Here is a 27,415-nt window from a genome sequence, read left to right as displayed (position 1 = left end):
TTACTGTGTAAACATCTTTATTACACAGTAGAAAAGCAAGCAAAGGACTAGCATTATGTACAGGGAAAAAAAAAAAAAAAATCACATTCTTTGGGTAACGTGCGGCAAATCCTACACTGCAGAAGCACTTGTGCCAGCCAATGTACTCTCTGCCAAGAACAGTAAAAAAAAAAAAAAAAAAAAAAAAAAAAAAAAAAAAAAAAAAAAAAAATAATAATAAAAAAAATAATAAAAAAAAAATAAAGGAAGGCCAAAATATAAGAGTAGTGTACTTTGGAGTATAGACGCTGCATAGACAGGAAGGATGAGCAGGTAGTGGACAGGGGCAGCATGAAAACCGCACTTCTGTCCCACCCCTGCCCCATTTTCCTCCCAGTTCCCATGCGCACTTAATGCCTCTCCAGACTAGACAATTTTCCAACACCAAGGTGGGGGGCAAGCGTACACGACAAGGCCATCTTAATAATAATCATAATAGTAAGAAGCATTTGAAAGACAAAAGTACAATTTTTTTTTTCAACAGACTCGCGCATAACTTTCCGTCTTGGCCTCCTAGAAGGAGAAACAACAAATGCTATACAGTTATCACACGAGCTTTGCAAACTGTCCATCTACACTAAGACCTGTCTTGAACAAACAAAACACTCTGCAACAGCGCTTGCCTTGTAATGAATCGGCACTTATTCTGCGCTTAGTCTAAAGGGACACTATTGACGGAAAAAACAAAAAAAAAAAAAAAAGTTGCTTAAGTCAAAATTGCTTAAGAAAAGTTGAAGATGCTTTCCCTGTGCAGATTTCCTGCCCTTTGCACCGATTATGTAAAAAACATCGCAATTTGTTCAAAGACTGCATCATAAATGAGTGTCTAAAAAAAAAGCCTTAAGCTATACTTTTGCAAACAATGCACAAAAAGAAGGAGGGAAAAATATAAACCCAGCTCACCCAAGCTACCCCCCTGCAGCACCCCAGTTCACTACAGTGGTTCCGCTTTGTCCCTGGGCCTCACGGTTATGTTTATTGAATAAGATCTTTGCACAACCATTTTACTCTGGTTGCCTTTGCTCTTGCTTCCACAGAAAGCTCTTGCGAGCACTGCATTTGCTCAACTGCTAATGCCCCCCTGCAACAGAGCGCTGCATGGGAACCGGCTGGTGTCCGCCCTAAAGTGCCGAGGTTCTCCCGCCAAACTGGGAGGTGACTAGAAATGTGCGAGCAAGTGCCGTGTGCGGTATGTGTGCGAATCAGCTGAAAGAAGACTATGAACAGAGAGAGATGCGTCGGACGGAATCAGTCTGAGCAGCTCAAAAGTGTGCTATGTGCACAACGAGCATACATGCAGTGACAAGGAGACTGAAGTGTCCTTTAGCCCTGCATGCTGTTTGTACCTTTCTTTAACAAGTTCCTTTGTTGCAACATTCAGAATGTGTAATGTTGCTGGCTGACCACAATTATCACCTCAACAGTTTACAAATTCTGCCTCTAGCCGTGCAAAAGCATTGCTGGAAGCACCACTCCAGACATACTTCCAAAAGGGTGTGTGTACCAAGTGATCATGGCATCTTTTTTGTCGCTAACTGATGAAATGGAGGTTATACACGTGGCAGGCTGCCCAGGCCCGCAACTCGATCGCATGTGCGACTTCTTGGCCTTATACACATTGCTGCGAAAAAGGTGTCAAATCTTTAGCAATGCCCCCTTGGAAAAGATTCACTGCTTAGCAAAGCTTTATTCCCTGGAGCAGCAACTAGGCACACAGTGCGTGGACACATTGGGTGGGCACGATTGGCTCGACCGACGAACGACCTCGACGGCAGTTTTGTACTTGGTTGCTGCTACACTGCACTGGTGCCTCATTCATTTCCAGGTATCCAGCCAAACGGCATGAACCGATATGTGGGAAACTGTTAAGCAATTAATGCCCCTAGTACGGCTGAACAAGTGGCAAGAGGACTGCAGAAGGGCCAACATTTTGACTGAAACAAACACGTCTTTAGTGTCCCTTTAGTCAAGCGCTCTTCGCAGGAGCATTGCAATAAAAAACCAAACAATGGCACATCTTTGTTTTAACAAAATGAGATGCCCAAAGCACTCAGCTGCCGCAAAAGCTGCTTTTCTGTCGAAGTTGCAGCAGCGTTTGCATTTCCAAACAGGTATGGCTGTGTACAGGGAGGAAAAAAAAAAAAAAAAAAAGAATTCACACCTGTTTGAATTTTTACTGTTTAACAGTTTCCACTTGCACAGAGGATGTAGGAAGAGTGCAAGGAGAAAAGAAAATTTACAGTGTACCTTTAGTAAAGAGTGCAGAGTGTGAATGGCATTTTCGTAATTGCCTTCCTTGCCCTGACATTTTATATACAATTCTTTACATAAGTGTATAATTAAAATGCCCTACAGCTGTACATTTGTCAGCAGCTCAGCAGTATTGTAAAGCCTTTGTAGACAAGGGGAGGGGTCATCTCTTAGAGATGAACGATGCAACGCTTGCTAAATAAGCAGCAAATAGTGTGCAGCACTTCAAAGGCAAACATGCTTGCTAATATAATAAAATGTCATTACACTGTGTCACACACATATGTGCGACACAGGCTATTTTCCAGAGGCCTGAAAATAAAAAGAAAATATGTACTTTTGTTGTTGTACTGTTCGTGTTATGCCATTTTTTTTTGTTATTGCACCACCCTGCGTTAAAATATTTGCTTACTGATTAGCCAGGTGCACAAATAGTTGTTGGCCTAAAAAAATTGAGTGATGCTGCCACAATGCATGTTTTTCCTTCCCCTCCCCCCCTCGGAAGTGGCATCATGTAGAAACGCTATTGCACACACACACACACACACATACACAAAAAAAATACAAAGCACTGTACAGGCCTCCTAGAGGCGCCATCCTTGGGTAAGACTTACTCGGTAAGACAGACAACCACGAACAAAGAAGGTACAGGAGCTATTCTTAAAGAAAGAGAATGGAGACTGAACACAGACACACCCACATGGCCTCGGACTGCATTTCTGATATGTGGTACACACTACACTGGCCTTGTTTTTTCTTCTTTTCTCCTTCTTAAGTTGCTGACACTGCCTTTGTCGGGAAAGCCACTTGTTAAAAGAAAAATAGATGACCAGAGCGCCAGTCTTGGCCAAATGCTTCAGCTACGCGATTCTTTGTGCCATACCCTCTCTTCCCTGCCCCCCCTCCCTCTCTCTCTGAAACACTTAAGTGGCTCCGCCAAGCCCACAGAAAAAGAAGGAGCGAGAGGAAGTTGGCAGGTGAGGAACTTCAGTTGGCGTTGACCGGCGGCGGCTGCTCGGGGATGAGCGAGGTGAAGAAGGTGGCCACAAAGGTCCACACCATTGCCACGGGTGACACCCGGGGCTCTGGGGGTGGCGGTGGTGCCACCGCTGCATCCCCATCTTGGTCCCCGGCTCCGTCCAGCTGTGCAGCACCAGCCCCTTCCTGCAGCGACACATGCAGCGCTTGGCCTCTCACCACCCACATGTCTAGCAGGCAATGCATTCTGGCACGTGCGCGTGTTTGTTTCACGAACACAGGAGGCTAGCATTACCAGTACACCGGTATGCCCTGACTTGTGGTCGCCATCACGACCGGCTTCTCGCTAACCTGCAGGAGGAGGTTCATCCCATTTGCACGTGCCCGAATCTTGCTCCCGAGTAGATGCTCTGAATGGATGAGAGAAAACTCCGATAGGACAAAAAAAGGATGGCTACTGTGGATGATATGCCCCCCCCCCCAACCACCTCCCTCCCTCCCACTCTCTACTTTTCAAAGCAATTTGCACATCTCGTTTGCACGTGGCTGAACCTTACAGCGGGCAGGTGATGATGTGCATGCCAAGTGACTCCCAGGCTGCAAGTACGTATCTTTGGGCAAACTGCACCTTCCAATATCCTACAGCTGCAGAAAATAGGCAGGCGCACAACTTTCTGTACTTGTACTAGGTATTTTCAAGGGGATAATTTGTGTGTTCAATATAGGCAATAATTTGAAATACAGTCAAATACCACTACAATAAAACTGACAGGAGGTACGAAAAATTTCATTGGAGCAGATTTTGTTATGGTGAAATCTGCCCAACACACCACAAAAGGGCAAGCGAAGTACACCCATAAATAATCCGCATCACTGACCACATAATGCAATCTTAAGAAAAAGGAGTGACACAATTACATTGTGTTTATTCGGATAACGAATGTACCAGTGGATATCAAACTGTTTTTTACCCACACGTAAAGAGCCAGTCACCGGGGGAAGAAATGCGTTCACGTACAACAAGGTACATCTACCGCGCTGATTACTTGCAGACAGCTGCTAGGTGGTAGGAAGCCCTCCTCTCGCTTGTGGCAGGAGGCACACCCATTATTTCCCCCTCTGATAGGGCAAAGGGGCACCTGACCTTAGGCTTGCCTTTATGGCAAGTGCACGCTCGGGGTAAAGATAGGATGACATGGGTTCAAGACTAAACAGGAAAACATTTTTTGTTTTTGACTTCAAAGAATCGAAGAAAACGGCAATGACACACAATGCATATATCACGTTGCAGCGCTAGCAGTGCACATTCGCGTTGTTCCAACTGGATGCGGATTGGTTGCAGCTTCGGGTTGGCAAACCGGGCCTGTGTCTCTTGGAAAGACGGCCAGCCACCCCGTTACCCCCATCAAACAATGACCTACTTCTATGAGTTTGTTTATGGATGGTAATGTGGGCAGACGTTTTCTGTGAAGCTAAGCGGTGTGGATGTATAAATTTTACACATGGCTGGCGTTATGATTATTTTAGTGCAAAATAAATTTTCAAGCCCATCTCCACTGAGCGAAAATTTCGTTGAAGCGATAGCAAGCCTGAGAAATGGTTCGTTGTGGCAAGGACTTCGCTAGCCGACAGGGAATTGGAAATATTTCAGTGAAGCAGAAATTTCGTTAAAGGAGCCACGAAGACAAAATACAAGTTTGTGTTATTCAAAAGATTTCATGTTTTAGTGCCCCCAGCGCTTGTCTGAATGCAAACGATGCTTTATTCACTTAGAAATTAATTAATTTAGTTAAAATTTTGATTTTCCCGCTAAATCACGCGTTTTCGTGGTCTGCAATGACGTCACGGGAACCGACCACTCTACAGCCAATTGGGAAGCCTTGTTTACTGTTAGCACACCAAGATGGCGCCACCATACCGTGGCATGCCGTTTTCTGCCTTTGGTTTGTTTTTGACCGTATTTAAACCTGGCTTGTTTTTGTTCAGCAGGGGTGAGACAGCTGAGTCAGATTTGGAAGCAGTTTTTGGAGCAGCGAAACCTCGATTTTGGAGTAGAAGAACCTTGATTTGGAGCAGAAGAACGACATTTATTATGTCATCTTAGGAGCCTAAAAAATAAAATTTTCGGCAACTCACGGGAGACAACTGCAGTTTTTAATCAGTTTTGAATATACAGAACACTGAAACAGCGTTTCAATAAAGTTTTTTCTACCAGAGTATCACAAGGTACGAATTGCACTACCTTTTTATATATCATTTTTAAATTTATAGGCTCTATGCATAGATAGCGTGGAGTGCCGTTGAGAATATCGAATTGAAAAACTAAGCAATCTTAAGTCATTTTTATTATCATGTGAATGCCGAAATTGTTATTTTTGTAATCCCAGACTCGGCTTTACGCACAAGTGTAGAGCCACGGCAAAAGTTGCGCAAAGTGAGGTGACAGTCATCGCACCCCACCAGCCCTCCTATTTCAATCCCTAAGGCGCACGTTCAATACGATCATAATTCGAGTAACGTTGGTATGTTTAGCCGCCTCCCTCTTGGCATTAAATTTCACTTCAGATAAATGAACCACAATTACTAGCGTGAAATAACAGCCTGTCCCGCTATCGGACACTGCGCCTGCGCCGCTACTTCTGCAGCGTCGATCGCCCATTCCCGCCGCTCCCAAGCTCGCTGTGAAAAGCAGCAATAACTAAGCGTTTTATAACACCACGATGAGTCCGAAATTTCACTTCAAGCACGCACCGGCCTCACACTCAAGGCCGAAACACGGCGAATTCGCGAGCACCACGTTGTTTTTGATGAACTCCTGTCTTTCGAGTCCCGCAACTTCCCGCAACAGATGAAATGAGTAAATGTAAACCGAGCCACCCCAATAACTAAAACCAAGGTTGATTGATTGATTGAGGGGTTTAACGCGCCGACGCAACGCAGGCGATGAGGCGCGCCGTAGTGGAGGGCTCCGGATTAATTTTGACCACCTGGGGATCTTTATCGTGCGCCGAAATCTCGTACACACGGGCGTTTTTTGCTTTTCGCCTCCATCAGAAAAGCGGCCGCCAAGGTAGAAATCGGCGAAGAGCGCACTGCCTGAACCACAAGCAATATTCTGCTTCGCCCGGCGGCCCCGTTGTCACATCTTCACCACGCAAAGATGGCGGCGCTGAGTGATGTCGTTCCGGAGATACGGCACTCCAAATATTGCCGTTTTTTTCATCAACTTGCACAAGTTGTTTGACGCCTCAGTACACATAAATATTTTTTCTAAAGGACTTTGCCATGGTTTTCGATGGGAAAACTTTGAACACACACAAAATATAACATGTGCAACCCGACATTGTAACTTTCGAAAAAACTATCTCGGGGACACTTTTATGCAGGTTTTTTATTGAATGATCAATCAATTAATCTTTTACAAACAGCATCACCTTGGGGGTGCTGCAGAATTATGTCGTCAGTAAGCATTTTTCCCCATTGAAACTGACGGGAGCGTTAAAATACTTGGCTCTCAGACTGTTTTGGAGCAGTTTGGCGCAATTTTTGCAATTTTCAAGCTTTTGGAGCAGCCTGGCGCAGGCAAACATATTTGTATCAAATCTGCGCAATATGCGCAGCTGTCTCACCCCTGGTTCAGGGAGAAAATAATCGTTTCGTGAAACATTGTGCTCGCTCGACAAATATGGTCACGTAAGACACCATTGCTTGCTTCAATCGGCCAGTGTCGTCTGAGACAACCCTAAAGTCCCGCAGTCCTGTGCAGCTAAACCAAGCTTAGTGCGTGCAGTACCAACAGCAGTATGTATCGATACTTCTATGTTTACGTGTGCTTTCGTAACTTCCACTGTTTTTCCCACCATTCTTACTGATATAAAAAGAATGTGCCGTAAATTTAGGCGCAAATAGCTCGTTCGGCAAGCTTGTAAGTTCTGCCTAATTTGCGTTTGCTTTTTCCGGCCTCTGCCAATCGCAGAGCTGGCACATATGACATAACAGGTTCTGTTGCGGGAAACGAGCTAGTGAGTCGCATGGCCATTTTCTTTTTTCCGAATTATGTAGCTCATTTGAGTGATGTTTACGTTAAAAGTGGTGTCAGTATGATTCTAACGAGGCAATCTTTTGAATGACCCAAACTTGCGTTTTCTCTTCATGGCTCCTTTAAAGGGACAGACAACCAATTTTTGTAAGAGTGCATGTCCTCTAGCTCATTTGAAATCCAGCATTTTATTTACTGGGGTAACCACAAGGAATTTCTAAATAAACAGGTGGAAAAGATTTTAATTTTGCCCTGAAGTTTCTGAAGTTTGAAAGATGGCGGCATGTAGTGTCTAAACGCGACACTACCATGTGTGTTCAAACAACTCCGTTGGTTTCAATGCGCGATTCAAAAACGTGATTCAACGCATAAAGGAATAGGAAAGGTTGCACATTATTGTTGTTTTAGCCAGGGACAAGTTTTTAAATACAGTGAAACCCCACTGATATGTCCCCCGATCTTATGACGACCCGCTTCTTAACGATGGATCACCGGAGTCCCGGCAAACTCCCCATAGAAACAATGCATTAAAAACCCTGATTATACAACGCTCTGGTGCCCGCAGTCCGCTTCATACGACGGACCCTGGCGGGGTAAACCGTCATTTTTCCTATCTTTTACACCGCTTCGCCCCCTCACCTCAACCTTTCTTTATTCTTATCCCCTGTTTACACTGCTTGATGTGAAAAGATCTGCAGGTGGGCCCGACCACTTGCTGAACATACACTAGCAAGCAGGCGGTACTGGAGGGCTGGAGTTAACCTCTGATGGCCCCACGAGGCAACAGAACGCAAAGCGCCAACCGCGAGAAATCAAAGTCCAGGTGGCCGGCAGATTGCGAATTTGACGCTCCCACAAAGCTGACGAATGCGAAAACACACGATGCAACCCCATAGTGATGACCGAACACCCGCCTTCTTCCCCCGCTCGATCCAAGTTTCTTCCTTTCCCGACGCTCCCTCTCCCTCTATCTCTGCTCCCTGCTCACCAGTGTCTTTCAAAGCCGCGTTGTCGCTCCGCTCCTTTGTTTCCCACCTTTTTTCCATCAACGCCTTGTACAATTGTTCATTTCGCTTGGCCTTGGCAGTTTCACACTCTCGCCTTTTCCCCTCTCTATTTGCTCGACCACGTCACCCTTATCTCGCGCGTGCACGAGGCGAGGCAGGCGGCAAAGGGCTGGCGGGCTATAAATAGCGCTGGACAGCAGGGGGGTCGTGTAGTGCGCGGCTTATGGCTGGCAGGCTAGTGCAGATGCTGTGGAGAGGAGGGGAACACAAAATAGGCATTTCTTTGCTTATATAAACTTAGGTATTTAGCTAAAAGTTTGCAAATTACACGGGAACACGCTAAATATAGTAGTTTAAAAAAGTCCTTAGCCCACCTGTCGCCTGAGACCGTCTACTAAGCCGGCATTTACCCGTACCCCGATCATAAGACGCTTCCGTGTGGTCCCTTGAAAGTTGTATTATGGAGTTCCACAGCCCCGGTTTTTATCTCATGTGCAGTAAAAAGCATATTGCCACACGGCTCACTGTCATGGTTGCCGCCAGCATTCTTTTGACGGGCCACGTATGGCTAGTAGATATAAAATTCCGATTTCCACATTTCTAGGGCGCTGTCAGCAAAACCGCTTCTTAAAGTGATGTCCTTTCATTTGGGGCAGAGAAAATATACTCAACATAAATCAGTTGTCTGTCCCTTTGAAGCGGAGTTTGTTGTAGCGGGGTTCGACTTATCTGGGTTTCATATATGTACATGTTCAACTAGGTGGGAAACTGTATTGTGCCCTTTTTCAGAGGATTACTTTGCTCTTTCCTATTTACTATAACAGAGCAGTGCTGAACCAGTCTCGGTTGCTTTCACCTCTTCTAGTTGAAAGCACTGCCAGGTGCGGGAGTGGATTGTAGCAAGATTAGAGGCAGCAGCAGACTTCATAGATAACCAGTGCCACACAGTGAAAGTAGAAGAGCAGGTTTTGCCAAATGTATGCTGCATGCCAGGCAAAACTGTCGTCCCACAATAACCACACAGTACACCACTCCCGCCCCCATTTCTTCCCCCCCAAGTTCTTCAAGCTCGAAAGAGGCCTCACCTGCTGCGGCCCTTCCCGAGGCCCGGCCACCGGAGCTGCCTGTGGCTGCTGCTCGTTGTTGGCCTCTCTCGCACGGTTCCGGTCGTGCCCGCGCTCTTGCTGCTGCTGCCGCCGGGGGCCAAGGAGCCAGCCACCCTGGTACCTGCAGGCACCACATCTCGTCACTGCCCACGGGACACGCTTTGAACGTTGTCCCCCCTCCCGCATCTCTCCATTCCCATTGCAAAGTATGAAGACAAAATTTACCCTGGCGACTAAAAATGCACTCTTGCCGCCTAGCACATATTTTGCCACAGTTGCACTGAAGTTTTACATGAGCAAGCTGCCAGGCACTAATGCCTGGCACGACGAATGCATACACCACCACGATAGAGTACGATACGCCCTTGCCATTTTTGCTTGAGACACAAACGCATTTCTTCTTTATGCTTTCCATTTGCACGCATGTGTCAAACATTATGCTGCGCTAGTTCCAGACACACAAAGGCTTGAAATTGGCAAATTAAACAGCAATGATTTAAAATACGCACACAATACAAACTGGCAAAAAGCTGTAGAAACTAGTCTCACCATTTATTTGCTGTGCACAGTAAGACAAAAAGTTACCCAAGATTACTCATTTATCTTACACCTCAGTGCCTACACACAAGCGCGCACACGAAAAACAGAGCTCAATAAAATACAGCAGTGGCAGGAGCCCCGAGTGAAATCCTTTGCTTTGCACTTGGTGGCAAAATGTTCAAGCCACCAAGCTGCCACAGCACAGGCATGCGCGTTACTTGGGAAGGCGATTTTCCACCTTGTTCGAGCCCCAGAAGCCTCTGACACCCTCCTCCCTGTGAAGTGGAAACCGTGCTCACAGGTACATAAGCAGAGCGATGCCAGTGACAACCAGGAACCTTCCGAAGGAGGAGTAGAAGTAGACGATCCCCAGCAGGACTGTGGCCCTGCTCACTGTGTACACCCAGTCCAGCCAGTCACGCTGGGCTGCCTCCTCTTCCTCCTGGGAACAGAGCGCACCAGCTGCCCCTCGGGCATCAACACGGCACACCACCCATGCAGGGCACTGCGGGTCTAACACTAATCAGGGAATGCCAAACTCATTGCTGAACATCGTGCTTTGTGACACACACGTGGGAAGATGAGTGTCTGACTCACCAAAGGGCGCCACTTTTTCCCTACTGAAACACCACACAATGCTCCTGGTACTGCGTAGTAATTTTTTGTTTATTTTTGCGGACAGACCGCTCATACTTACATGTGCAACCATTAAAGCAAAATTTTGGATTCAAGTGTACAAGCTACACTGGGCTGTAAGGCACACTGCAGAGCTAGGCATTAGAGTAATTTAGGTCAGCCAAAAGAGGATTCTTCAATGCGAACTTCGTGTTGTGGACACCAGCATTTTTGCTTTCCGCTTCCATTTGCAGGCCACTGTTTCAGTGTTCCCTTTGGCTAACAGAAGCCTTCCCACGGGCGAGCTATACTTCATGTACTCGGCCACTGGGGTATTCTACATGTGGCCCCGCATGCACTGTCACAGCAACATCTCTTGCTCTGCGCACAAAACAATCCACAGCTCCGCTATAGCAAGGACCCACTGTAGTGTGCTCCGCCGCTGAACTGACCACTGAGCAATGGCATACACTTTCCAACTTTTAAATTGCAAATTGGTAGCATCCCTAGCTATTTTAACGACGGCTGTGCTGGTCGAGACTGCAAAAAATACTTATCTTCATCCGAACACTTGTTGAAATGAAAATGGACAGTGCAAAGTACACCTTCACTTCCATCCGAGCTTCACACAGAAAATCTCAGAACAAACGTGCTGCTGGTGCACGGTAAATTATAGGAACACGGCAGGGCTACACAGGGACGGATCAAGTGGCCCCCACCTCATCGAGCAGCGGGCCCCCCTGGGCATTCATGCGGGGTCCGCGGTTGTCTGCTGGGGCAGCCCGTGGGGCCGGGGGCGCTGCGGCTGCAGCAGCTGCGGGTGCCACTGGGGGGCTGCTGCTGGCTGGGGCCGGAGCAGATGGGGCCACGGGGGGCACTGCCTGGTGCATGCTGAGGGCACACATAGGGAAGCACCCCATTACACATACACTCCAGGACTGCACCCTAATCAACAAGTTGGCAAGCCTGGATAATAATAGGCAAGTGAGCCAGGTTGCACACAGACACAAATCAGCGAAGCAAGACCAGTGCACAACAGCTAAATACGACGAGAACATTAAGATTCAAATCAGCAAAGTAAGCTTACCAATGCACAAAAGTCAAATACAAGACTATTAAGTTAAACTTGTGCTTTCATGTGCAGAGGCTACATGCTGGCTAAGCGGTGCACCATAGTGGCCTGCCACACATCAATTTTAGGTCCTTTACGTGAGCCAAAACCCAGTGCATGTGGCTTCGTCGCCTCCTCCAGACAGGCAGCACCAGCAACATGAGATGATCATTCCCATGCTCAGCTGTGCAATACCCCAATCGCTCATCCACAACTGTAGCTAATATGCTAACGGACAATTCAGCCACGATACCTGAAAAGCAACAGCCAGGCTATATGCCACATTTCATGGAGAACATTCCACCCTTCTAGATAACCTGGGCATTTCTGCATTCCCCCCAAAAAGCCCCACAAACAAGGCTGCCCTTGCATTTTTTCATCTGTCACAAATACTGGGGGAAAATACGAATGGAAGAGGGATAAGAAAGTGGGCCGTAAAACTCACTGCCCCTATTTTTTGCAAAATCTCCAGAGGGGTGGAAGGGCTGGTTCATTTCGCAGAATCTCATTTGCATAAAATTGCACCCATAAATAGGTTCACTTTCAATGTTTTCTCTTCTACCACATAAAGCCCGCAAGGTTATGGCAAACCGCACAGTGAAAGGTGCAATAATAAGCAACCTACAGCTTCTCAAAACCTCTTTGTCTATTAGTGAACCCTCTCAACTGTGATCCTCAGATTCTTTAACACATGTTTGGCCTTTGACACACTTATCTCAGGAGCTGCTTTTATTTGTCTTTCTGCCTCCAAAGGTGCCTGGCAGCAAAACTGCACGAATCTTGTACAGTCGAACAATGTTAACAGGACCCTAAAGAGAAGCAGAAAGTAGTTGAATACATATAACCAATAATGCAATACATGAAATACATACGTACACAAACAATTCAAACAACTGAAGTTCGGTATAAACAGCTTCGGATGTCGCAATGGGTAAGTGGAAATGGCAGACATTCTGTTAGGCACGTCCTGCATTGTCATGATTCCGCGATGCATGGGCTTCTAACTAACAGTCCTCCCAGCTACTGTTAAAACTCCACCCATTTTTGAAGTTGCATCAACAACCAAAAACATAAGGGGAAAAAAAAAAGAAGAGGAGGAAGAAGAAGAAGAGGGAGAGAAGGGAAGAGGAAGAGTAGGAAGGAGGAGGAGGAGGAGGAGGAGGAGGAGGAGGAGGAGGAGGAGGAGGAGGCACAGCTCGCACTAGTGGTGCAAGGCTGGAGAAACAGCACAGCTGGCGGCCCGTTGGAGACACGGCTATTGCACCTCACATGGATTTCTGAACTTGCCCCTGAAAGTTCTCCATGACTGGCAGGCCAGGATAGATGCCCACAGTCTCTCACATCTCTCCCAAGTGTACCGTGTTAGCATGTGCTAGAACCCGTGGTAACCGGTGTCGCGAACTCAGCGTCTGTAGCGCAAACTCCGCATCTGTGCTCCCCACTCCAGGCGTGAACGCACGTGAACTGGCGAGGTGAGGAGGACGCAAGAGATCACACCGGGCACTCCTCACGAGGGGCACACTCACGTGCGCTCAGCATTTTTTTTCGTGGTACCCGCTGCGGTGGCTCAGTGGCCAAGCCGTTGTGCTGCCGAGTCCAAGGACACGGGTAAGATTCCCGACCGCAGCGGCCGCTTTTCTGATGGAGGCGAAAAGTAAAATGTGCGTGTGTTCAGAGATTTGGGCGCACGTTAAAGATCCCCAGGTTGTCAAAATGAATCCGGAGCCCTCCACTATGGTGCGCCTCATAACCTGCGTAGTTTCAGTGCATTAAACCCTATAATCAACAATCATTTCTTCATGGTATTTTTTTTTGCAAATGCCAACAGACCAAGCTCAAGCTTAAACAGCTGTGCTGTTAAAAATAATAAAGCTATTAAGCTTAGAATAAAGTTCAAATTCTTTCAAAAGCAAGAGAAAGAACAGATCTCCAGGAAAGGACAGCACATGAGGGGATAGCAGTCTCCTCATCTTTGTCACACTTTTGAAAAACATCATGAAACTTTGCAAACTTGCACCGCTGCCTGTTCTACCTGAGGACATGGGGCTTGTCCATTCACTAACAATGCAAGATATTTGATAACGCCCAAAACAACTTGTGGAGAACAGCAAAGGATAACATTCCAGTACGTGCTGGTCTCTGCAGAGGAATTCCAACATTCTTCTGGCTTCACTGCCATCGAAGCTGACCATGTGGAAAAAAAAGAAAGAAAAGGCTGCCCACTCTGAAATCCCCAAGTAGTTTTAAAGAGTTTCACTCATACCCTGTTCCTGACCAAGCTAATCTGGCAAATTCCTACCGGTGGGATTCCATGAAGGAGACCATTGCTAATAAATGTTACTGCCTTTGACCAGTAACTGCGACACAATGTGACATTCAGCTGCTCACCAGGCGCACACCACACAAGGGGGACACCAACTTACAGTTGCATGTACTGGGCGAAGTAGTGCGCGTACAACTGCTGAGCGAGAGCCACCTGCTGCATCAGCTGCTCGGGGCTTGATACTCCGGGTGGCAAACCCACGGCAAAGGGCAGTTGACCGTTCGGGATGGCAACGTTGCTGCAAGGTACAACACAGAGGTTACTTGCAGGGACAAGTGAAGCAGCAAACACATGCGCAGGCTAAAAGAGGTTCCCCGTGCTGGTTCCACCAGCAATCCTCCTTACAGAGTTCTAGACTTCTTATACAAGTAGTGTCTGAAAAACTGATTCTGGCCATTAGCAAGAGTGACATGACGCCTTTGAGAATTTTATTGGCTCTCATTTTCTTCAAGCACTAGCTGGCATCACTTTTTGAGCAAATTGCCTTAAGTGTAGTAAGCAAGGCAGAATGGAGTTATGCAGATGGTGAACCCATGCGATAGTTGCGGAATATATCCAATGTAACACAACCCCTCTGCATCCCCCTCCCTCGGCACAGTTTGTAACTGCAATGCTTGCACACATATGCCACGCACGTAAATTTTTGCATGTTTCCCCAGCAGTGGCAAGGTGTGGATAACAGCTTTGACACATGTTGATAGAAACTAACCAAGAACAGCACTCTGTTTGATGCACAAAGGAATGAAACTTGCAATTAACTAAACCTGGACTGCACACCTTGAATCCACATGGATGATGAGGCATAGTAGCCCACAAAACAGAGCAGTTCATTTTGTTTGTGTACACGAGGGGGTGAGGTCTTTGCATGCACCTCTACGAAACTCTGCCACAAATGTGAATTCTGAACAAGATGATAGCGCATGGAGTTTCTGATGGCAGATTTAAAATGCTGAGTTATTCCGCTGTGACGTAAACCACTTTGACAGCTGGCACTGCGGTGCGACTGAGTAAACATAAGCTTGGCAGAGCAAACTAAGGAGGGGACGATAAGCTGTGGGATTTTATTTCAACTATACTATTTCAAACCTTTAAACTTTTACTGTGCTTACACATTGTGAATTCATAGTAGTGCTGATCTCGTGAGAATTTGAAGAACTTTCAATTTTGGTGCACTACACGTTTATGCACAAGTATGAGGCAAATGCTCTACAGAATTACCATTTGCCGCCACATTCCTGCCATCACAAATGCAAGCAAAAATAGTAAGATTCTTACAACCATGAAAAACAGAGCAGAAGCATGACATGATTTTCCAAAAATATTGAAGCCACCCAGCATAACTAATGTCATGACATTTTTTATTTTTGCTGAGCATGCCACAATTGCTGCCTACCCTATTAAATTAGCCCTAGCAGCTAAAACTGTGGTTGTTCCCTCTTCCATAGGAACCGGTAAAACATGAAAGTGAAATGTGCCTTCACGGGAGCAGTTGAATGTTTATTGTGCATCGGTATGATCTTGCACGACGCTATTTATATTTCGTCGGTATGGCACCAAAGTTAGACAATGGATTGCACGCGTCGGAGCATTGCCTAAATCCGAATCGAAAACCGTCCGTGCGAACGAAACCAAACGAGTTGTCAGCGAATCGTTTGGTGAACACACGCTGCAACGGACCGTGTCACGTCACGACACCGGAGCGACATCAGCAAGTCGGCTTCCCCACAGCTTCCACTACGCGTCCCCCGTACACGTAGGCGCTGGCATCGAGGCGCCAACTGTCGGTGCCTTGGCGCCTCCCTAGATAAGGTGCGTTTGTCGCCCTATTCACGCGTGTGCTGATAGCGTAGTCGGCAGCGCGATTCGTACCTCTCATCGCGACGGAAGAGTTCTTGGATCGAATCCCGGCGCCGCCATGTCAATCGAAGTTTTTTGCCGATGTCATTTCCGCGACGGATATAACGTCAGTTAGATCTTGGTGGACACCGGCATAAAACACTTTCGTGTTAAAAATGACCAGATACTGAAACATACAAGAGGATGTTCCACCCTCCTTTTTGGGATGTCCCAAGTTACAGGTTTTAGATGATGCCAGTCCTTGGCTCTCCCGGCCTTTAACAATACGCACATGTGCGAGAATGGTTTATAAAAAAAAAACAAAGTACGCAAGTTGTACAAAGTCTGAAGTTAAAATGTCCGTTACAAGAAAGATTGTTGACTGAAATTCAAGGATAACTTGTCCTTTATAACCAACGATCTTCTACATCCGATGTCATTTTATAAAAGAGGTCAATTGAATGGGAAAGATAGGGCGGCCATCCATGTGGGTGAACATCTCTAATACCCAATTGTCTCTTACATCCATGCCTCTTATAACGAGGTTCAACTGTAATAGCTAGGTGTGTTTAAAATAGGCTACAATTTGCTCTCTAGCATCTACACTAAGTAATGCCAACCCTGCCTTCATGCAGTTTTCCCTGTTTCACCTTACCGTATTTATTTGATTGTAAGGTGGTCATGATTATAAGGAAAGGGTGCAGTTTGGAGAGTAAAGACCCCCCCCCCCCACACACACACACACTGAGCTCCTTATATAAGGCGGGGTATGACTTCGAGACTACGGATTTTAGAAAAAAAACTTCGCCCCATATTCAAATAAATACGGTACTCCCACATAAAGACACCAGCGCAAACCCAAGTGAAAAAAAAGAAAGAAAGAAAAAAGTGTACTCTGGGCAAGACTTTTCTCTAAACAGCTACTAGCCTTACTGTTCGCACACACGATTCAAAGGTCATCGTCTATCACGAAGCAATCCAGGGACCTACCTGGTGCCCCGGTGCCGCAGTCCATCAGTACTGGCAGGCGAAGATGGCGAGGCCACAGGCGAAGCAGAAGGCACAGGCGACACTGATCCGCCAGTTATGTCCAGGTCAGGCTGGCTTGAAGCCATCTGCAGTGCACAAACACAAAGCCAGGTGAATTCGTGGGACAAAACCTGTGGACAGCGACACTGCAGCGCAATCAAGTGCTGGCATGGTCAGGGAGGATCTGATAACAGAGCGTGGATGTCTTCTCTGCTCCCTTACCGTTGCCTGTCTTTTTTGTGCACTTTCTTTGAAGGGGTACTGGCACCAATTTTTGGGGATAATTTTATTGCACAGTTCGCTTTGTTTATTACCTAACAGAATACCTTTGCCGAAAAATGAATGGGCTGTGACGCGTGGAACATACATTCATTTGACCTCATTTATCGAGCCAACCGAACAGCACGGGGAGCAGCGTGCAACAAATTGACATCAGCGTGATGTCACCCAGGGTAAGAAACAGAAGGTGATGCAGCCGATGTTTGGCAGAAACTTGCGATGTTCCTTCACACGCCCGGGCTGGTGAGTGGTGATTAGGCTCTGGCAGTGTTAACGAACTGATGCACAAAGGCAGAGCTACAGGTGAAAGTGCTTGCCAGAACGGCACTCTTGCCAAAAATATAGTTCCACGCGAAGGAAAGAAACTGATAATATAGCCTAGAATTGCAATATAAGTCCTCATATGCGCTTTTATTGAACGTGCTCATATATACCTGCCGTGATGATAGGCCTAAACGCCTTCAGGCGGCGCAGCTGGCAGGGTGGTCAAAACAGTGCCTCCATTGGTTTCCGCAGCGCTTTTGAAGTTTGCAAGAAATGATGTCATGGTGTGGTATTGCCATACGTGCCTTCTGGGCTCGAAGCAATGGAAACCGAAACTTTGGTGACAGTACTACTTTATATGCTCACTGCATGGTGGTCGAGGCTTTGCAACAAGTATTCTAAATACTACAGCTGCCCTGAAGACAAATTCTCTCGTGACAAGCAACTTGGTTTATTTATGGCATTTAAAGAAATGGAATGCCCTGGCCTACTTCACGTACTGTATAATGATGCACACTGAAATTACCTCCTTTACACAGCATTTGGCTGAGTACAAGATGAAAACACAAATTTTTCAGGAAACAAAACAAGGCTATACTAACACACAAACCGTGAAGAAAAGGGAGCCTCACTAGAGGCTCCCTTTTTCTAAGCTTCGCATAGTCAGAGTATACAAACTAAATATGTATCAAGGTCCATAAGAGTTACAGAAATATAGAAATATAAAACAATACAAGCCAGGTGGATAGCAAAGCAGAATTCATACAAGGGGGATTGGTGAATGCTTGGCCTCGGAGGAATCCTTTGCAGGCTTGCAAACCAGGTGGAGGATGTGCGTCTGGCCTACGTCCTTTGTTCAAAGAAAGAAACAAAAAATCGAAGTCAGAGAGAGAAAAAAAGAAAAGGATCATGATAGGCTGCCTTAGAGAAGTACCTATTTTGCAGCCAGCTTAAAACGTAAAACAAATGGAAGAGGTTAAAAGTATGCACAGTTCCTTCACAGTAAAAGCAAAGATAATTACAAAGAGCACAAAATGTCCCAGGAATCACAGCACTTCAAACTGTCAAGAGAAATAAGGGACGATAGAGAACAAGAGTTGTTCGACATCTCGACACGAGTGCCGAGACACGTCCAACTGAGCAAATGAATGAGGAGTGAAATAAAGTGTAAAAAAAGAAACAAGAAAAAAAATTGCATGTAGTAGATGTTTTAAAAAAGGTGCTGGTACCTAGTTGCATGAACTGCTGAATACAAATCACAGAAACTTGCTCAGTTTTTGTTTCAATCTCAAGGAGATATGTGGTGGTACAGCTATGCAACATATGCAAGTGCATGACTCCAAAAACTCTGCATAAAAAACTGCAGAACTGCAGGCAACAGAAGGAAAAAAAGAATGATGGTGCTACTACACCGCTACACTACACCGCTGCCAGCGAGCAGGTTGCGCAACTGCTGGAATTTAGGGTAAGTTGATGGGCTAACAAGGGAAGGCACAAACAGGGCAGTTTTAATGCGAAGCTTGCTATGGCTCACTGATGGTGCATGTCGCATCAAAAACGCACAGCAGGAAAGCCAACTTTACATAGCGGGATGGCATGTGATGATGATGACGCAAGGAAAATAAAATGCGTCCCACAGTAAGAATCTAGTAACCTGGGTCCCTCAGTTATGAAGCTGACGTCTATCCGATTGCGCCGTTCCGACACGGTAAAAGCAGTGTGGATTTGAACAGGGGTGCATGGCCGTGCAAAATTAGACCGAAAAATCATGCACCCCTCCGTCTAACGATGATGATGGTTGAACGCGCCCCTTTCTTCGTGCGAAATCAAATGGCTAAGGGTTGAAGTCACAGCCTCTGCGATCAAAAGTCCAAGATCAACGACTCAAAACCCAAATCCTGTGCGAGTCAAAGCCCAAACTCAAATGACAAGCAAGAAATCCCTTCACAAGAAAAAAAGCTTTGCGTTCAACCATCCTCGTCGTTAGACAGATGGGTGCATGATTTTTTTAACCCCATTTCCTACTTAACATGGTGGCTGTGCACATGGCACGACAACATAATAGCAGACACGGCACCGTACATGAAAACGCAACTAATGGGATATCCCTGGCGCCGACATGCTCGCATACACATAGGTAGCATGGTGTCATAACCATGTATGAAGGACGAAGCAAGCATATGAATGCATTAATGAATGTGGCACGGTAGAATGTTAGTGTTACTCAAGTGAAAATATTCTTTTGAAATGAGTGGTTCAAAGCTCGGGGAAAAAAATAAAATGTACAAAAACACTGAGGAAATCAAATCGTAGCAGTTGCACAATACAGGCACCTTCAAAAGGAATTATGTAGATTACATAAAAAAAGAGTTTGAGACTATAATTTTTTTTCCCATTACAGCTTTCAGACATCTATCACAATCCTGGAGATGGCTCTTGTATTGGGAAGCCCTCTAAATCTACATGGTGGGGGGCAAGGCCCCACAGTGTTGATATACCCAAATTCTTGAGCTTGTGCGCAACTTAATTTTTAAGGCACCTGTACACAATACATACATACTTGGAGCAGTGCAACAAGGAATGCATTTGATTAATGTGGAAAACTTGGCGTGATGCTCCTTAATCCAAAATGCAGCAAAAAAAAAAAAAAAAAAGACATGGACAGAGACAAGATGATGAGACCAGTGTAGTCATCACCTTGTCTCTCTTTTTTTTTTTTTGGGGGGGGGGGGGGGGGTGCTTTTTGGAATGACTAGGACATAGCAAGGAACCGAGGCAAGAAATCTGCAAGATACAGATAAAACAAGCTGGAAACAAAAGGTCAAATTCCAAAGCATTTAAAAATAAAATGTCACACTGAACAGCTATGAACCCACGTTTCAGATGACATTAGCAGGTTTTGTCTGCATCAGCAGCAGACTGCTGCTGTAGGTTGTGCTCTTTCATAAGCTGTCTGCGTGCAGCCTGCCTTCTGTTCTTTTGCAAGTTATTCACCCCCTACCTAGGAGGTAGGACAAACTAAAATGCTGGCACCAACTCTCACAACTTCCCTGTGCCAGCTGTGGATCCCCAGGGTTCTACTTTGGACCCACTACTCTAACACATTTGTTGATGCCATACAGTTACATTCATTTTTGACGAAGTTTACAGACAATATGAAACTATCGTGCAGTGCCATCTTCTTGGATATGAAAACAAACCAGTTATGCTTGAGAGGTATGCCTCTACTCACCAGTCGAAACACATCTTTCAGGGGCACTTCATCATCAAGCAGTTGCCCAGAATAAATCAGCTTCTGGTCTTCTGGTTTCTGGGCATTGAAAGAAAAGCACAAGGCCAGTCATCGAGCTTATCCATGAAATGTGCAGGCGCGGGTGAACAGTTAATTTTGCCTTCGAAACGAATTGTTTTTTTCTTTGAATATTTCGAACACTTGAAAAAAAAAAGAAGAGAAAAGAAAACCACCTACCACAGACACAACAAAAAAACTTGACTGAACATTTCTTTTCATGCAAGTCGATAAACTTCGACACATGCAAAACAGTTTTCAAGATGATAATTGGTGTCGAAAATATTTATTTGCATTTAATGCCGAGCCACAGTCCCAGGATGTTTCAGCAGTAGCTCCAAGCTGGGATGAGATGCACACCACCCTTACTGTCGTTATCAAGAGCCACCACCACTGAATAACGTGACCCTACACAGGCACACCAAGCACAAAGAGAAAAAGAAAGGAAAAAGGAAAAGAAAAAAAAACCCTCTGCCAGTTAACTTTCCGGGGGGCGTTCAGTGAGCCAACCACAATGCAGTTTACTTTTATAGTACGTTTATGTGGAAGCCAGGAAGCAATAAAAATAAAGAAAAACAGTTCCACGTATTGCACATGCACATTGAAACTAAAACTTTATCAACTGTGCCCGGTACCGGTCTTTGTGGTTCACTCTCCGCTTACGGATGCAAAACTAACAAACCTCAGTGTCAGTTTTTATAGTCAATGTTTGTATAATAAATGCCCCTCTCATACCGGTCACCACAATTTTTAATTCCCTCCCACCAAAACAAAATAGTCTCCCTTACTGAAAAAGGGCGAAAAAAAAAAAAAAAAAAACCCTCTTGTGGAGTACTATGTTGCTGCGCAGATTGCCCATGGGTAGCTATTGGGTTGCAAAAAGCGCTTCATCTGCCAGTCTCCACGCCTTTCACAAGTGTTATCGCCTTCAACATTCCCCTCTTTGGGGCAGTGGAGTCTGACCTTGAGGCGTGCTAGTGAAGGAGAGAAGAACAGGTGGCACAAGTGAAATTCCAGCCATAATAAAAAAAGAAGGTAATGCCTGAAATAGAAGGTATCGTGTTTCCGACGACGTCCGTACGATTTTGCACGGGTGTTCAACCGTATGGGAGAGGTGATCGTGGCGTGCGTGCTCGACTTTGGTTAGGTTATGCAAGCGAACGTGTCCCAGAGTGTGAAAGGGATGCAACGTGGATATCCCGAAGAAAAAGACAAAGAGAGCTATATACAGTCGAGTCCACTTATAACGATACTGTTTATAACAATATATCGGATATAACGATGAACACCTATGGCACCGTCAACTTTTGTATTCTTTCTATCTTGAAATAAACCGCTTATTACAATGCTCCAGTGCACGATATCAGATATAACGATTGAAACCGGTGATGTTGTGCACCAAAAGTGCAACAGTGACGACTCTAATGACGCGGTTGGGCAGCCTACTCAGGTAGTGTCTTCGTAGGAGGCCCAATGCGTGACACAGTCCCTCGGGGACTTTGTTTCCCCCAAGGACATTTACCTCAGCTAGGTGAAGCACCTGTAGATGCTCTTCGAAAAGATTTGCGCTAGCTTCACACGCGGCAAGCAAAGGTGACCGACCGTGGCTTCTTTTCCGCAAATTAGTAGTAGTATCCCCTTGCTGGCATGTGAATAAAATGTTTTGAGCTCTGTTCCATCTTTTTATTCGCAACCCGCTTATAACAATTATCGGTTATAACGATGGAATTTCCTTAGCACTTGGATATTGTTATAAGTGGACTAGACTGTATGACCTTTTCTTCAGGGAGGAACATGTCTAGCTTCAACTGTTTGTTGGTGCCGAGTACTTTGAAATTTTAAAATACAAAATTTCTTTTACAGCCGAATTAGACATTACTTGGTAGAATTAAAAAAAATAGCACATGCCTAGTTATGTGTTACTACGGTGTCACGGAGGTTAATACAAATTGTTTTAATTGATAAGCCCATAATTTGCGAAGTGATATTAAAAAAATTGCCCCTAATCAATTCTGTGCACTTGGTTAAACAGCAAAGCCGAACGATTAAACAGCAAAACTGAATGAGCACAAAATAACTGATTGGGGCACAGTTCAGAGGGGTGCACGAAACAAATTTTTTAAATTTGTGACAGCCCATTTCCAGGTCTAATTAGCTTCATAAAACTTGGAAGGTGCACTGTTTTTTTCCAGCCAGACAAGCATGGCACTGTGTTTTACTGGGGCTTTGCGATGTTGCTGGAATGGTTAGGAGCGGTGGCTTCACGTTATTTTTATTAACACTTCAAGTGATGGTTATCCGTTATATTTGCTTCGATAAAACTACCCACATATAAGTAGTTTGGGCAGTCCAATGTCATATCATTTGTTTCAGAATAGTTCTAATAATAAAGCAGTAGCTACAGCTGTTTTTTTTAATCATACCTCTCTCCTAGAACACCCCGTATTGTTAGCAAAGGGGAATTTAGAATTGTTTACAACTACACAGGGAACAAACTAATTATGACAAGCAAAAGAAACTCAGCACAATGATAGAGACGTCATAACAGCCAATTGCACTACGATTTTTTTGCAATATATCTAGGTTAGATTGAGAGCTACAAATAAAGGTTGATTGTTAACAGCATCCCCTTTTTGTGCATGATGAGTGTCAACTCACCGAAGAAGCTAATGAATTCATGTTGTACTACTAATTTTAGCACTGCTATTAGCGGCAGGCTCAAATTAAGTTTTGTCTGCCACAAATGGTAGCTGTCCTATGCTATATTCCTTTCATTAGCGACCCATCTTTGTTCGGTCACCCCTACAGACTTGTAGTTTACTTTCTCTGGACTACCCTGCAGCAGTGGTTCCCAATATTCAGTGTGCTGGATAGCCCTTGTGTGCTGGGGATACCTTCTGGGCTTAAAAAGTTACGGGGGACCCCACAGTGAAGTATTTTGAGCCATGCCATAATATCAAACAATTTGCACTTGCAGCTAAAGTCACCCGGACACCATTTCTAGCACGCTTGCTGTGTGTCTGGCTTTCCTATACAATTACAGTGTAGCGCAAAATGCTGACTTTAGAGCACCTGTTTTCGTGGGAGACAAACTTAAATGTGAGCTATCTGAATCCAACATTTGCCAAATTTTTTGTTTATCTCGTCCCTCCATTGCGCTATCAGAGCTGGAAACTTGTCCAAGATATTTATATTTATCCACCTCTACTGGTAGATATTTTATTGTATAGGCTGACAAGGAGACTTTCTGCATGTCTAGTATTCACATTACTTTCGATTTCTCGGCATGCATGTCCAGTTTAGAGTCTTTCGCGGCTGAACTGAACAATTATTTATTAATACTTGTGCAGCTAATCTATGACAGCCTTATTTAGGGCAAGTGAAGCACCGAAAATGTGTTTACATTTTGCTGGCTGCCAGTTAACAGCGATGTACTGGTGCATTGCACTCGACTTGTTCGATTAAGAAACCTTGGCTGGTTTAAAAAATTTACTGCATTAGCTAACCTGCATGACTATGCTCACAACTTCAAATGAATTTAAAAGACCTGCCAGAATCTCGACTTGAGCAAAGTGGCAGCAGTTAAGATTTTTGATGCCAGAGAACTTTCACAGTTTAGGAACTTTTTTTCTCTAAAAATAGGCAACACTTAGTAATTGCTGCGACTCCTCCCTTGTTGCAGGCTTTGGGAGAGCACTGGCTGACATGTTTCGTCCTTGTTGCCGTCATATTCTGGCAGTGAACCTGCCTTGGGGGCTACAGGTGAGCTCATAGCTACGGCCACCTGACCTGACGTTATTGTTCTGTAGTTGATTTATTAAGCACAAATTTATTCTAGGTTTTGCAGCATAGTTTCCTGGAGGCGTTACGTATACGTATGTAAAAATTCCATAAACCAAGCATGGCAAGCAGACAACTCATTAGTAGTTTAATAGAAAGTCGATGACACTGTCACCTCTTGAATATCCCCATTGTGGGGCCCCTTTAAAGATCGGCAGTGCTAAATAGCAGCGACACTGCTGCATACAAAACATGTTCGTTCAGCCTTGCAAGTGATATGCAAAACCAGTTTCCTCCTCACGACTGTTGCATTAAAAAAAGAAACCTAAGCCACTGGCTACGGAATTCACATAAGTAGTGCAGTTTTTGTTTTTAATACCGAAAGCCACAACAGTAATTGCTTGATCCCTTCATAATAAATGTTTTTGTTTCAGTGACAATTGGTTTCCAACAGTTAAAGAAATCGCCATCTGGCATACCTAGAGCGCTGTTATCGCAGGCAACGACCTATTCAGACGAACCAAACAAGTGTGGCTATTCACACAGAAAGAGAGCTTCACAAAGCGCCCCCTACATAATGTTTGAGCTAATGCCTCAAACAAGTTTATGGAGTTTTTACAGAAATGATGCAACACAGCATACAGATTGCTAAGGCTTAATTTTGGCTGTAAGATGACAAACAGCGCTAAAAATATGAAGCGAGTTGCCTCAAAATATGAAGAACCAGTCGTTAGCTCACTCAGCAGACTTCTTCAAAGCATTTTTTCTAGGTGTTTATACTTTTCAGTTCACACCTTTCTTCCATTTCACATTTCACTGAACCATCAGAAACAAACGGCACAGAAAACGAATACATATGCCACAAGACCATTTGTGTGCTGTCCCACGACATTGTTGAGCACACAATGCTAAATATAACAAAGAACCAACTGACCCCCCTTGAAGCCTTGACTTTTGTACGCAAAACGACGCACCTTTAAAAAATATCTCCTACTGAACTTTTTAGAAGAATCTGGATTTCAGCATTTACTAAAGTGTGAAAAAAACATGTGAGACTGAAAATCGCACTAGACTGAACATAGAAATTTGAAATGTCCCAATTGCACAACCTGGTGCGTAGGAGAAGGCCGAAAGATAAATTCGCTTCTCCTTCCCTGATTTTTTTAAAGTTTTCATTGCCATTGCCATCTTATAGCGTGAAGTTGCGCAGACAGCAGGGCATGCAGTAAACAAGCGTTTCAAGTAATACCTTATATATCACATCAGTGTGGTTCCATAAACAAAACAGTGTATAAAGTAGTTTATGACAAGACACAAAAACCTCGCCTTAATTTTGTATACATTATTATTACAATAGTCACGCGAGATTGGAAGACAAGCTGTGCAAAACAATGCACGCAACAACTCACGACAAGTTAAAAGGCAAGACAATCTTAGAGGCCAATATTACATTTCAAATCCTGTTGGCATCGACGCAGCCGACAATGCACAAGTATTCAGCCATCAAAATATTGCGCAACATTGCGGCAGGTGTCGGGGATGCACGCGTCGGTCGTGCAGATGTGTTGTCTTGCTTGGGCGCGTTACTTACAGGTTTGCTTGGGTAGACTTTTGACAGGTGTTGCTTGAGCTGCTGCACGGACCAGTCGAGGGAACAGTAGACCTGTTGGTCGCCAAATTTTTGGTGGGGGGCCCGAATCACAAGGCAAGTGCTCATGTCGTGAGCTGCCATAAATGCACTTCCCCGCAATGCTTGCTCGTCTCCTGTAGAGCACACACACACACGAAAGGATGAGTCTTTTGGCGCGCTTCCAACTTTTACAGGCGGTAGCGATTGCCCTACGAATGCTCGTTTGACCATGTTTCTTAAACACAAACACTGAAAAGACAGCGCAGAAACAGCAACATGGTCAAAACACGAAACTAACGCTCGCATTCGTGCCCTAGCGTTCAACCTAATGCACGCACAGGACACCTTGAGGCAGCTGTGCTACCATCAGCGCATAGAAAATACGATCGGCGCGTGCCATTGAAATTCTCGAACCTCTACAAGTTTGAAGACAAGAGCAAGAGAGCGTGCAGCTGCGGCGCCTTCCGTCTGCAGATAGAAATGAGAGCTCGCACAGTTTGCACTGGCAGCGCGGGCTACGTCTTTATCACCAAGCACAGCCCACGGAAATTTAAGCAGGGAGATTGTGCACAGCTGCTAGCGCTGTACGAAGACCCAAGTTACAGCAAACCTTGCATCAAACTGCTCCTCCAGGGTCGCCATCGCAGTGGTGTTGTACCACTCGACCAAGACAGAGATACGAAAACTGCGCGTCTAGCAGAACTATCCCGAACATCGATTCGGCAACAAACCAGCTGCAACTGCGCTTAACGACTTTAGCGTGGTGCATAAAGAGAAAAGTCAGAAGGAAAACAAAAGACACAAGAAAAGAAATGGCAGTACTGCGCGAAATTTCCTCTGGACAGCTCTGCCATTCTACGAAAAACACGGCACAGGTGACCCTGACAGCACGGCAATCATCGACGGTGAAGCGCTTGCGCGGTTTATACCCAGCTTAGACCATCCGATCAATCTAACGAGCTGACATTGACGCTTCACAAGCATTTCAACGCGTTGCAAGCACCGTTAGAATCACAGGAAGAAGCGAGAATCAATTTCAGCACAAACCTCCCTGGTGACCGTGAATTCCGAACAGCGCTCGCCGGGATCACGCGCGGAGAAAGAAAATGATCATGGACGGTGCACGCACCTTTCGATACTTGAATATGAGCGAAGAATACAGTTCACGAGAAATTTACTGCGCATAAAGCGGCAAAACCCGCTGGAATTAAATTGTCCCAACCCCCCTCTAATGTTCCGCAAGAGCCGAAGATTTGTCGTTCACTCATTGGCGGACCCCTCGCAACGAGAGTAAAGCGGG

At 45.3% G+C, this 27,415-nt stretch overlaps 1 protein-coding gene across 3 annotated transcripts; it reads right to left on the bottom strand.

Annotated features, from left to right (window-relative positions):
- Positions 1-27,403, bottom strand: Herp (Homocysteine-induced endoplasmic reticulum protein). Of its 3 annotated transcripts, none has more exons than XM_077686348.1 (10): positions 27,245-27,403; positions 26,077-26,249; positions 20,649-20,726; positions 18,183-18,266; positions 16,835-16,959; positions 14,109-14,246; positions 11,294-11,465; positions 10,259-10,401; positions 9,399-9,540; positions 1-3,453 (listed from the first exon to the last, which is right to left on the bottom strand). In XM_077686348.1, exons 2-10 carry the CDS (start codon positions 26,215-26,217, stop codon positions 3,277-3,279), a joined length of 1,200 nt encoding a protein of 399 aa, XP_077542474.1. In that variant the 5' UTR covers positions 26,218-26,249; positions 27,245-27,403; the 3' UTR covers positions 1-3,276. The 3 variants fall into 3 exon arrangements, with proteins under 3 accessions (XP_077542474.1, XP_077542476.1, XP_077542475.1); XM_077686350.1 differs by having other exon boundaries at positions 10,259-10,398; XM_077686349.1 differs by having other exon boundaries at positions 27,163-27,394.
- Between the last annotated feature and the right edge of the window lie 12 nt (positions 27,404-27,415).

The sequence above is a fragment of the Haemaphysalis longicornis genome, unplaced genomic scaffold (genome assembly GCF_048455015.1).
Source record: "Haemaphysalis longicornis isolate Haplotype H1 unplaced genomic scaffold, Haemaphysalis longicornis Haplotype H1 scaffold_1, whole genome shotgun sequence".
In the NCBI taxonomy this organism is placed as follows: Eukaryota; Metazoa; Arthropoda; class Arachnida; order Ixodida; family Ixodidae; genus Haemaphysalis; species Haemaphysalis longicornis.
Note: the sequence above shows the minus strand (reverse complement) of the source record. Positions and strands in the feature narration are given on the sequence as shown.

Bases quoted from the DNA above. Each gene is read 5' to 3' on its own strand.
- Herp (XM_077686348.1), bottom strand. From the start codon at position 26,217: ATGGCAGCTCACGACATGAGCACTTGCCTTGTGATTCGGGCCCCCCAC. The intron at 20,727-26,076 runs GTAAGTAACGCG...TTCAATGCCCAG, and splicing joins AAGTCTACCCAAGCAAACCT to AAACCAGAAGACCAGAAGCT. The intron at 9,541-10,258 runs GTGAGCACGGTT...TGGTGCCTGCAG, and splicing joins ATCGCTCTGCTTATGTACCT to GTACCAGGGTGGCTGGCTCC.